The sequence below is a fragment of the Bacillus rossius genome, chromosome 1, assembly GCF_032445375.1.
Source record: "Bacillus rossius redtenbacheri isolate Brsri chromosome 1, Brsri_v3, whole genome shotgun sequence".
Classification (NCBI taxonomy): domain Eukaryota; kingdom Metazoa; phylum Arthropoda; class Insecta; order Phasmatodea; family Bacillidae; genus Bacillus; species Bacillus rossius.
In genome coordinates, this window is record NC_086330.1 from 250770321 (window position 1) to 250783753 (window position 13433).

At 37.6% G+C, this 13433-nt stretch overlaps 1 protein-coding gene across 1 annotated transcript in view; it reads right to left on the reverse strand.

Annotated features, from left to right (window-relative positions):
- Positions 1 to 7940: 7940 nt before the first annotated feature.
- Positions 7941 to 13433, reverse strand: part of LOC134527470 (protein obstructor-E) — a 64976-nt gene continuing 59483 nt past the window's right edge. Inside the window, exons 4-5 of the mRNA XM_063360167.1 lie at positions 12172 to 12364; positions 7941 to 8618 (exon numbers count right to left, since the gene is read on the reverse strand). Of these exons, the coding sequence (XP_063216237.1) occupies positions 8525 to 8618; positions 12172 to 12364 (287 nt within the window). The 3' untranslated portion in view covers positions 7941 to 8524. The remainder of the gene's footprint in view (positions 8619 to 12171; positions 12365 to 13433) is intronic.

Consider the following 13433-nt stretch of genomic DNA (forward strand, 5'->3'; position numbering starts at 1 on the left):
CCTGACTGGCTCTCCAGGCCTTCTCGCATGTATCGCCTCCCGATATGTCCAGTTCGCTCTGCAAGGGCCACTTGCCCTCTTCACCTCTCGCTGATCGCACGGGTATCGTCAGTATCACTCCTGAGGGGGAGACTCTCTCCCCTACTCTCAGAACTCTCCAAACCCTCGGAACTCCCGCGGTGGCTGGCGTCATTGCGTATATACCCGTGGCATCCTTCACAAAGGGACGAGAGTGGCTGTGATGTGTCGCGTCATCCCGAGTCGACCCGACGCCCGAAACACCCAGAACAGCTATGCTTGTTCACGCCTCCTCGCGACGGGCTCTGTAAGTCCGGAATTCCCAAACCGCTAAAGGTGAAAATAGCCCGAGACAAAACGGTGCACGAGGAGCGTAGGGGAGGGTAGCGAGGACCCTTGTGGCGTCAATGGACGCCGCGTGACGTCAATGGGCGTATGTGGCTGCTAGCGGAGAACTATATAAAATGCATACATTATTTCCAATAAATGTATTGAAAATTTTTTTAATTATTTAATCTTCAAAATGAATTCCAAGGCGTGATAGGTGGTAAAAGGGAGATACACGTTTTATTTTTTATTGTATAATCATCGCACCGTTATTTTAGGACATCAAAATTTGGAGAAAAAAAATTTCTCGCATAAACGTCTCATAATTAGGTATGTAGACTCTGAGCGCTTTGTGTAGATAGTTTTCCCATATAAAACAATGCATTTTAAAGTTTAAATCTAAAATTCATTCGAATATTACCGCTAAATTATTTCATTAACAGAAATATGAAGTTGTCTGATGTGTAAATTTTCTTTTAAAGACGTTTTCAAACGTTCTGACCTTTATCTTTTCGTTTTCTTCGCCGCTGTGTACCGCTTATAAAAATGTTTCCAGCACTAGTTGGCATCATTTATGTTTGGATATTTTGGTTCCCCCGTAGAGCGCCCGCACGTAGTCGAATATTGATACAGATTGCTCATCAAATGCATGCAACACGCGCTCTCTGTTGAGTGCCGAGTTAACTACATTTGATAGCCCATGCTTTCTTGTGGTGTGTACTACGACAATAGTTATACGCTCCGACTTACATTCGAGTCACAGTTTTGGTTTTTCTATTTAAAGTTAAACAAAATGTTTTTGTTGCATGACTTATTAATTAAAATTTATTGGCGTGCTTTTGTATACTCTACTTTTTAAATGAACAAACTTTCCTTGAATAGGTTTTGTTTTTATGAATAACTCTTTACCTAACAAAAATGCTTTTTTCACATAAACGTCGCACCCCTACTTTTCAAACTTAATTTTAGTACAAAATGTGCGACAATTATGCGATAAAACACGTAATTATAAAGTTACTGTCTGTCCATACATTAAACAATTATATGTTTTTATGCATGCATCGCAAGCACAAACTGGAACACATTGTTGTGTGCAACTGTGGCATACTCTCTAGTAAAGTTTTTGTAAATAAAGATGGTAGATGCTGGCATCCACTGCCTGACACTTTGGATATTTACTACAGCACCTTTACCTGAATCCAGACTGGTGCCTGGTGGTAATACTGTGTTGGGATTCTCTCTGATGATGGTTCTCTCTAGTAACCGATTTGATAATGTATTCTGAATTTATCACTCTCTGGTGAAATGGACTGATTTTGTTGAAGACTTTTGTGGGTGTAGAATGGTTACTTTAATGTTTTGAGGTGTAGGAAGAGAATTGGATCAGTCAGGACTTCAAGGATCCTAACTGTCCTGAATGAGAAGCATGTGTATTAGTGACAAACACAGGGAATGGTTCAACATGCTGAGTTGTTTGGGAAGACTTTGAAGCAGGGTTGGGAAAAAAACTAGGTTTTTAAAAAAACAAAAAAAAAAAAATTTTTTTTTGTTTAAACCAGGTTTTTTTTTATTACATTAGTTATTTGGATTCTCAGCATGTTCAAATAAAAGCCATACAACATCCCACTTTCTGCCACTCATATTGAAGCAGAAAAGTTATAACATCAAATAAATTTAATTCCAGCAAATCTGCACATATGACTGGGAATTAACCACAGAAAGGGTATTTCTCCTGAGGAGGACTTTTTAAAAATATTAAATTTATTTATTTATTTTCTCTTTTATTTACACTTTTGACTACAATTTACTAATTAATTTAATTTTAGAGGAGAATTTAGCTGGGTATAATTTACAACTTATTCAGACCATTTAAATGATAAGATCTTTATTTGCATAAAATTATTTGTTTATGTAAATTACAAGAAACATTAATGAGCAAACTAGTGTTGTTATTAGAGTGGAATTAGGCCTTTCGTTAAAATTTACTAAGATATTCTATTTAAAAATACATTAGAAAAAACACTTGGTTTAAACCATTGTGATTTAAATCAGCCAACCCTGCTTTGAAGTTTTCGTAGCATCTAAAATGGCAAACACACAACCTGCAATGACACTGGTATTGAAATGATGTATCTCACAAGATCTGAAACCACTATCTGGATTATATACTGATGGTGCTTTGTTCCATGCTGTTCCATTAACTGACCCGCTTTGGATTTTCTGAGTCCATCTTTAACTTTTTGTTTCATTACAACCTGTGTTTATTTGTTATATATTTTTTTCAATGGACATAAATTAACATGTCTAATGGCTGAAAGGCATGCGCTGTGTGACGTGGTACATAAAGCAGCACACACTATTTTGATCAGCTAGTTCAATGAGTTATACAGAATTGCAGTGTGAGATATGACTCTAATCAATGAGTTGACACCAGGAGTTTCTTAAAAAAAAAAAATCTTAGAACCATATAATTAACAGATCATAATTCATGTAGGATTATTTTTTGACATTCATATGACTAAACTTAGAAAATGAAGTAAGCCCAGTAGTAAACTAACTCTCTTTAATTATACACCTCTTTGACGATGATTGCAGTGGGTAAAATCTAACAGCACTGTTTTTACAGGCTACAGCAGTGATAGTCTCACCTTTTCTGCCCAGATGTCAGAGAACAAACAGATGGGAACTCTTAGCAGTCAAAACATGTCTGGTTTATTAAAAATTTGGAACCAGACTTATTGATATTGAAGAAATCAGCCTTTATATATATATATATATATATATATATACACACACACACACACACACACTTTCTCTCTCTCTCTCTCTCTCTATATATATATATATATATATATATATATATATATATATATATATATATATATATATATATATATATATATAGAGAGAGAGAGAGAGAGAGAGAGAGAGAGAGAGAGAGAGAGAAAGTGTGTATGTGTGTGTGTGAGTGTGTGTTTGTCATGACTGCCTCCAACAATTCAAAATAACCATCAATTTACAGAAATGCCTAGTCACTCCCTCAAACCATGATCTAGGTTTTGTACCATGTATAATTGCAAACAAAATTATTAATTATTATTTAGCCAAAAAAATAACTTTAAGAATAAAATCCTTAAACAGAAAAATTTTGCATCATCTCACCCTGAAAATACATAGGTGCATTGTTTGTACCAGCCGTTAGGATGAGATGATGCATTAAGTTGACGTCAAACAGGGCTACGCACTCCTTAAGCCTGATGTGCCTCACGCTGCTGCCAACCCCCTCTCCTCCCACAGACACCCTCTGTTTCAAACCTCCCGCCAATAAGTACGTGTGTTCGGTTGCCCTGCGCAAACCCTTTCAGTGCCCACCCTAACTTAAGCAGCTGAGACTTCATATTTTTAAATAATGTAGGTAATAATTAAATAACTGTAATACCTAATACTTAAGTCTAAATTAATGTGTAGTTTTTGAAAGGTTCAAATATGTTATGTTTAATTGTTCTGTTATATTAATTTACTAACTGTAAATTCAGCACTTCCTGCGGCCATTACACCCATGGCATTGGCAGTCTCTTCTGTTCGCTGTGCGGGGTAGGATGCATCTCAGAACCCCATGTCGACTTCAACTATTGCTCTTGACTGATCTGTTATCATCCGCTGTTGTAATTATTTTAAACCTTTAATTAACCTTCAAGACCTACCCCGGCGGCAGACTGTGTAACTTATTAAAGCTCCCTGGAGTGTTTTGTATTATTCTGTGAGCTTGCACTTTCGGGGACAGTCCACGCGGTGTCCTGGTCAGCATGAAAGCTGGACTACTTGCTGTATACTTGTCGGCAGCAATAAATCTTAATATTCACCCAACGTTGCACTCAATTCTCGACCACGAGCTTTCCAGTACAGAGACGGAAGTGTGTGAGGCGCCTCGAGAACCCACATTCAAGGGGGTGTTTGAAAATGTAAAATGCAGGAAAGTTTAAAATATATTAAATCTATGAAAAATCATTTTTTTTTACAGAGAACAGTGATATCCAACCTTAACGTAGGTCTACCATACTCTGATATACACATAATTATTAAGAATGTCTAAGCATTTCTAAATAGAATAATTAACATTAAAGTGCTATACATATTTTCATTATGTATAGAGTATAGCTAAGCTTACATTCAGGATACATACATATGTACTTTTCTACTTTAATTAGCAATTCATAGAAACATCAGACATTTGCAGGTTAAGAATATTAATAAAAATACAGTATTTTATCACCACACTGAGTTCATTTCCTTCATTGATTTTGCTATTTTTTTACAAATGTGATCGGGGTTGAAATAGGCACACCTAACCCTTCAGTGAGTGAAACACGAGTACCTTTGTGCTCACCTACGCACTTTAAAATGTTTAGTATTTCATCATTTGAAAATGTTTGCAATCTTTTACAAGCTGTCATCTCTGTAAAATACACTAGAATCTCGTTATAGCGAGCACGGTAATAGCGAGAACACGGCTATAACGAGGTCTTTTTGAGGAATTTACGGCGTGATCGCGTGAAGCGCGCTTTGGTTGTTTGTCTGCTTTATCTCCACCCCTCTCGCTCGCCACTAGACATCTTGCCGTTGACACCTGTCACATTCTTCAGACTTGCAGTCGCCACTTAAGTGTGTGGCTTTAAAAATAGAATCCCGTCCTTTCTTTCTTTTATCAAACTTCAGTTAGTTATCTGTTCATTAATATTATTCTATTCCTGTGAACTCAGTATAATAAATGCTGAACGTGCTGGGGATATGTGCGTGTGTAATGCAACCGCTAGGCTAAGTATGTTTCGTTTCTGACTACGTCGCTACAAGATAAGCCGGCTATCATCCAAACGCCCAAACACTGCATGCGTGCACGCGACTTCACAGTCACAGCATCACTGGCTGGCTTCAAGGCCAAGGTATGCTCGACTCGAATAAACCAAGCCTTTGAATATACATATACTTGTACGCATTTCTTATTATTTAGAAAAGACTAAATCAATTTTTTCCCATCATTAAACATAACAATGTGGACTTTTTTAAATATAAATGCTCTTAATTAATTTTTTGGGACATTTTCATTAACGAATGATAACATTGTTTATAACTATGTTAGGCCAAAAAGTCAGAGCCGTCTTTATACTTGTTGCTAATTGATCGCGTTAATAATACACAAATATTTATAAACATGTTTGGAATTATTTCAGTCGTGACACATTTACAATCACGGCACGTTTATTTTACTATCCGACAAGTAGTAGGCACTACCGTATTTATTTCCGAATCGTTAGGACAGTTTTCTTGTAACTTTTGTTTCGGTCAGTTGTTGGGGTATCTGTACGGGAAGGGGGTGGTGATGGTTTGAGTTTAATCCCAAATTTATTTTCTAAAAAAGTTAACAGGTTTCTTTAAATGAAAAAAAGTATAGTTTTCCAGCGTTATTTTGTTTGAGGCGTACGTGCGTTGCCACACTCCTGCTTTTTTGTAAGGAATTAAATCGTTGCGATACACTAGCGCTGCCTGTTTGCAACATCCCGAACCAACATGGCCACCAGCAGACAGCCCGCGTCGACAATAGATAGCAGGACAATGCTGCGTCGGCCGCGGGCCAAGTCGAGTAATCGATTGTGGGCTGAGATGATATTCTTACGTGGCGTGGTAGGGTATTCTGGTTAAGCTTACCATAAATCTAAACTACGTAATACGGTATGTACACATTACTGATGGACAGTCGTAATTTCTATAAACCATAGCGCTAGCATTTTGTGCTAACATTTTCTCAAAAGTCTGCCATCTTTGGACCAGTGTTGCGAACCTGTAAACACAACTTTTAATGGGAGAGAACATCGAAAAATCCAGGTGCTACAGTGCTAGTTTTCCCAACAGCATTTTGGATTTGGTATTTCACACGAAAATGTTATCTTCATGTGTATTATCTTTGTGGCAAACACAGTGTAAACCGTCACTATGTTTACAGTTTTTCTTTTTCCTTTTTGTTATGAGATTATGAGTGCAAAATTGATGTAATTTATTTAAAAGGTTTTATGTTAAAAACAGTAGGAGGAAGATGTGAATAGAGAGCCTCAAATCTAATTAATGATGCTATTGCAAAGCTATTTTATCTATGCATTTATAAAACCATTACTATATTTTAGCGCGGTTTAAATTCTAGTTATTCCTACTTGCATAAGTCTGTGGATTTTCAATTCCAGCTTTGGTTAGTTCATCTATGGTTGCTATAATAAGGTATTCGTTCGATAGTGGTTTTTGGAATATGGATGTGTAAAAAAACAAATAAAATAAGAAAAAATTATCTGGATAGGAAGATACGTACTGAGTGAGGGTCGTACTTCTCTTTACATTTCCGTTCAGCTCACAAGAAGAGATTACAGCGGAGTTCCGTTATTTTGGTAGACGTCAAGTTGGGTTCATGAAATTCTGCATTAATTTGACAGAATTATGGATTTTCCGAACTTCAAGAATGAACTTACTCTTCGGTTGATATCTACATTCATGACCATCCTGGGTTCGAATCTTCGTACTTTCCATCCCTGAAGGACGATGGTCGGAGCCGTCAGTCGCTGTCACAAGAATTCTGAGGCCTGAGTTCCCGTCACAACCATGACAACCATACATCCGAGGTTCCATGTGGTCTACGTCGGTGAGATCGTTTCAAATTAATTATAAAGACTTTTCAGGATCAGAGGAGGATGCTGGACTGTCGTCATCTAATTTTACAACTAGAACAGTAGTATTTGTAGTTTTCAGCTGGTCGAAAACGTCCTTGTCTCTGGTTACCGCTATCCAGATGTCCAGTGCTGCAGAGTTCGCAGTGTCTCCGAACAACTGAACTAGACGTAAGGTTACGTGAATCGAGACATTACTAGTATGAAATACCTTTACTTAGATTTTGGCTCTCTAGGAATATATGTCCGCATACAGATAACTATCACTGATATAGTATATATGAGACTATTTGATTACCTAAATAGATGTCATTTATGTTCGCTTGTTCTGTTAAGTCAAGGTAATAATAAAAAAACTAATATTTTGGAAGGTATAACTAGTTACGTCAAAATTCCTAACCTTTGGCATTACTTTTAAAATATATATATAATTAGGTGCCCAATTGCAATAATTAAATATACCACGTTCTACAGAGAGAATAATGAATTTATGAACGTATAGCATAATTGCGGGAAGCAAATTGTAGGCGCGTTTTAATCAATGGTAATTTATTGTAGTGCATCAAATGAGGTCAAAATGGGACTAAAATAAAATGGTGCAAATAATGGGGTAAACTTAAGCTGTAATGTAAAACCAGGGTTCTACTATAAATTTTAAAAGGCTGTCTGTATCATATTTGTGGGTATGCCTGTTTTTATGAGAATTAGCAAACAAAATTTTCAGTTAATTAATTTTTGTTGTTTTGTATTTGTTGATTGTTTTCACTGTAGTTATAAAACTCTGTTGGTAATATGCTCTTTTAAAATCACCAGTCCTTTCTCTGGTTGCATTTAAACTAGCGACATTTGCCAAGCACTTAAAAAGGAGATTAAAAAAAAACAGTTTTAGCATATAAACTTTTTATGATTGCACAGGGATGCCATAGATGTATAACTTAGACTGACAAATAAGGGTGCAGAAATAACAACAATAAAAATGGCAACATTGTTAAATTTTATTTTATTACTAAACAGCACTAGATAAAAATAGAATATTAGTTTCAAAATGTTACAAATCATACAGAATAAAAAATTAAAAAAATCTATTCACACTACTTCATTAACTAGCTAGAAATGAAAACTATGATACATTTAAATACACAAATAAAGAAATATAAAAAAGTTTTAGGTGTTTAAGAAGTTTAAAGTAACAATTGAGAATACTATTAAATATGAGAAAGAAGTCTAACAAATTATATATAAAAAATATTCTATTGTTATTGATGAAATTGAGATAAATGGAAGTAGTGGCAATCAACAGTAAAGCGGAAGGAGAGGAAATACTGGCCAGTATTCCACCGCAACAAACCAAGCCTGGGCAGAGAGGAGGCTAGTCTTCCAGCAGGATGCTCAGGTATGTGTGCTGCTATGGCAGAGATGAAGGCTGGGGGTTGAGCGGGGGATGGAGGTGTTGGGAGAACCATGTCCGCGCCTCAGCCTGAGAAGCCCGCCTGGACCCTCCTGCGCTGCTGGAACTGCACTGGAGTCTGTGTCGGCTGGAACTGCTGGTCGCGGCCTGCATTGTAGCTGGAACACATGACCACAAACCTCTTCATCGCGTCTGTCGTATCTGACAGCATAGCAAGTCTCGTCCTTAGATTTCAGTGTGCATTTAAATGAGTATTTACTCTCACTTTCCAATGCTCAATTTTATCTATTAATGTTGCCTTATTTCAGTGTGCCCTGTTACCAAATAAACACAAAGAGCAAAAACGTTGTAGACACAACTATATAATCTATTGAAACTTTCTTAATGTACTTGTCATTATTCCCTTGCATAGATACAACATCTGCAGCAATACAATAGTGCATAAATGTTCTCTAACCTCAATATAATTACATTTTCAGTAAAAATTTCTAATAAGTGCTATTGTGCTGCCCTTTCTCCGCAAAATTAATTTTTTTTTAATTTGGACTGTGTTTAGAGAGCCAGATTTAATATTTTTCCTCCTACTGTACCCACGTGTCTTAAACTTTATCCAGTCGTGTCAGACTGTGTTCCAGCACTTGGGCCCGATGCACTACGGTCCCATGCAGAGCTAGCTGTCTCATTCCACTTTCTCTCTTTCTTTTCATGAACCAGCATGTAAATTCTCTCGACAACCGTTTCTTTTGCTGACCCCCCAGCTCTTGGCTACAGCTATGCTCAGCGCGCCTTGTCACGGACGGCGGTAGATTATCGGTTGGGCTCTGCGATTTTGGTCAGTCGCCCAGCTCCTGTTTTAGTGCTTCTGGAGCATGCCTGGTGCGATGTGTTTGTCTGCATGGCACAGCGTAAGCACACCCCCGCACCCGCTCAGTTTTTGCTGTCTCTCCTAGAACTTGTGGTGAGAGCGATGACCTGCCTTCTCCCCAGATCCCTACTCTCTAGCCCCCCTCTCTTCACGGGTGATACTGCCATGCCCTCCAGGCACAGGCTGATCTCTAGAGCAATCTTTAGGTCCACTGTGGTACCACTGTAAGTTTTGTTTAACTCCTTCTCTTCCTGCTAGGAAGCAGCTTCTCCCGGAGCCTCTTCCTAAAGGTTCTATACACAACTGCTGCATCCCAGCGCACTGTCAGTGCTCGCGCAAACTTTTAGTATGACCATGCCAAAGTTTTGTTTTGTTTGTGCCCCTAACACTTGGGGCCACTGGCCACTCAGGAAGCAGTAACTCCTTCCTATGTCTCGTAGCTCCGCCCACATATCTTTTCTCTACTCCCTCCCCTCTTATTGAAGGAAAGACCAATCAGTAGTGATGTGCGGGTACTCGATAATTTCAACTTCGATTCGATTCCTCAACTATTTGAACCCGGAACCGAAACTAAAATTTGGAATCGAAAATTTCTGGCAAATTTTTCAAAAGTAAAAATATCGAAGAAAGAAATTGGCGGTTACCGTTTAACTGATTGCTAGAAATAAATTTATTCATTAATGTAACTCGTAAAATTGCCGCGCACTTTCACTCAAGCAAATTTCATAACGTTTTGAAATATAGGTTAGGCCGAACATTAAATTTTTTTCAAAGATTGTGTATGATATAATTTACACGTTCAGAACCACTAACTGTTTCGGCTTGCAAAGATAAATACCTTACGAAACTGCTTGTTTAATAAATAGTTTAACAATCTACTCAAACATTTTTATTTCTGCCTACTTACGGCATATTACTCATGAACATTTCTCACGTTGCACGGGAAAAAAATATTGTTGGTTTATTTGTTTTGAAAAATAAATAACACATATTAAAAATGAATTTTACAACCATCAACGCACAATTTTCTGTTAACAGTTAAAATAGTTCCTTGTTCAACCATAGATACATTTACAAAGATCGCCATTCTGTGACAGTCTTCTGTTAACAGAATAACCAACATTAAAACATTTACGACATAAAAATATTTTAGCGGTGCCGGACGTGTAGACCAGTTGACATGCCGGGAAGCCTACAACTCACATAGTTTCGGTTGCCTGCAAGAATTTCCGAAGATTTCCGAAGTTTTGCGTTTTGGTATTAACGCCACTTCAGCCGCTAAATCAGAAGTTTCCAATGAAAACAAGCATGTTGTGACTGACCTGACCCGACCCGACCCGACCCGGCCCGGCCCTGCCCTGCCCTGCCCTACCCTACCCTACCCTACCCTACCCTACCCTACCCTACCCTACCCCTACCCCTACCCCGACCCGACCCTACCCTACCCTACCCTACCCTACCCTACCCTACCCTACCCTACCCTACCCTACCCTACCCTTTGATTTTTTTTAATTTCAATTTTTGAGAGAAATCCGAAGTTGCACGAACGTGGTAGGGAACCGAAACTACGTGAGTTGTAGGCTACCGTGATAGGCCACCATTTATCAAAGATCGCGCGTGCCGACACAAAGGAATCGAATCACTGAATCGTAACATTCTGTCAGTATCGAAGTACTGTTTACTGTTTATGCTTTTGCCTCTTACAAAACTTAATTAAAGCTGATCATTGTTGTGTGGTTTAACTTTGTGAAGTTAATAAATTAATCATATTTACGTATTTTTTTCGTTTTTAGGGGAACAGATCTTGTTGAAAAAAACAAAGAAAAATATGTTACTTATTGGTTTTAATTTAAATAAACCTACTGGCTAGGCCATGCTGCATACGTCATATGTGCAAATGTAGGTTAATTAATAAATTATACTTCTTAGCGCAGCACGCATCGCACTATCTCGGTGACTCCAGTGAGGCAGCTGACTTTACCGTTGGTAACATTTGACATCTTTAAACAGTGGTGAAGTGATTAAATAAAAAAATAATGGATGAAAATTGTGGCAAGTTTAAGGGCCGCAGTCATCTTCCAGAAATGTATTTATTATTCATTTTAGTTAAATACATATGGTTCAAAATAAATGCAATTTTTTTTTAGTTAGCCCTACCAGACTAATGACTATGTAGATAAAGTTACCCAAAGAATCAAAATCGGAATCGAATTTCAACTCTTGAAGTGAGAATCGAATCGGAATCGAATCGAACTGAAAATCATGGAATCGCACAACCCTACCAATCAGTAACTAAATTCCTGTGTTGTTATATTTTAATTTTTCCTAAATCAATTCACCGTTACACTCAACTTGTTCCTGAGTGTAAATACTAAATTTGAATGCTCGCCTCCGAGGTTCCACTTCTGGAGTAATCTTGTTTTCTTAACTAACTATTAACTATTGTCTATTAACCGGTACGTTTCCAGGCCCTTGTTGTATCATGTGAACTTTTGAGTAAGGAATAAGGAGGCGGTGCATTATTGAAAATCAATAAACTCAATGATTTTACCAAAAATTGGCTACTGGGCAAATTGCAAGAAGCCAGTCAAATTCAAATTTACGAGCTACTGTTTGCGCCTGTAAGTTTACAGGGTTTCGTTTTTGGACAATTGTTCCTTAACAAATTTATTTGTTTGGCATTTCCTGCTTCCTATAAAATTTATGCCCCACAATTGCAAGCATACTGTACCCTCCACTAGGCGAGTGGCTCATATGTTCCACATATCACATGTACAGCATCTCGCAGCCACCTGGCAAGTGACACTAAGCGTGTGTGTCCTCTACTCAGCAGTGTCTTGGCTCACCAAGCAGTGACATTCTCTATTCCATCGCAGCCTCCAATGTCCTCGTTGAAGGCGCGTCCCTCGGGACAGGCGTACAGGCGTGGTCGGCCGTTCACGCAGATGTAGTAGCGCTGGCAGTCGTGTGGGCTGCGGAAGTACTGGAACTCATCTCCGAACACTCCCTGGGGCGCTGGGCAAGTGAAGCCTAGGAATGCTGCAGCAAAACAAAACACATTCATTGTTTGGTGGAATGCTGTACATATAATGGTTCTAGAAGTTCTACAAGTGCGACACTTGTACAGAAGAAACACACGACAAATGAATACCACACCATATTTAAATAAATATTCTGGGAACCAAAAAAGAGTTATATGATCAGCAGTATAGTTTAACTAGGGGAATTGATATTGTATTAACACTACATTAGATCACAGGAAAGTGGGATAACATATTGAAGTGCAACCACAATAAAAATACGTAATTATATTTATACACTATTTAATAACCCAGGGCTTCGCTTGCACAGTTTCAGATTATTGCTGATATATTCCCATTAATTCCAAATATTTTCATCAAATAAGTATAACATAACTATTTAGGATTGACATTTCTAAAGTGGTAATGTGTAATCCTGTTTAATTTTTAGTATATATTAAGTATGCTGATTTGATAACTCCTTTTATAGTGTATTCAAGGCGGGAGTGTCAACTGCAGGAATGCGATAGGTATAGATGTAATTTAACACCTTGGAACTCTTTATCTCATTTTAACTATGAAACAGTTTTAGATAGTCCAGCTTCTCCTTTGGTATTACTGTTAGTAATTTACGAATAGTTTGAGGGTTATAATATTGTCCTAATGATGTCCTATTCATAAGTTTTCAATATTGTCATTTTTTTTTCTACCTCTAAACTATTGTTTGGCAGTTAACATCGTAAAGTTAAAACAGATTTCATTTGCGTTTGTCTTACATAAATTATTCTTTGGCGTTTTACCCTGGTTGTTTTTACTGAATTATAACTTTTTTTTTCATGGTTGCTATATGTTGAAAGGCTGATCTTTTGAAATGTTTTGAAAATCAGTCTTTTATCTCGTGTTTGTTATGTTTTCGCACTTTCACATTAAAGTACATAAGTCAGGCGTAGTAAAGTTTATTGTTTGGCAGTTGGTGGTTTTACAGCCTAAATATTGCTATAGTTTGTTTTGTTTTGATCGTTGAACAATTGTACTGCAACTTCCTTTAGCCAGATGTGGTTTTAAGGGAAGTTTATGTTGTTGTCCAC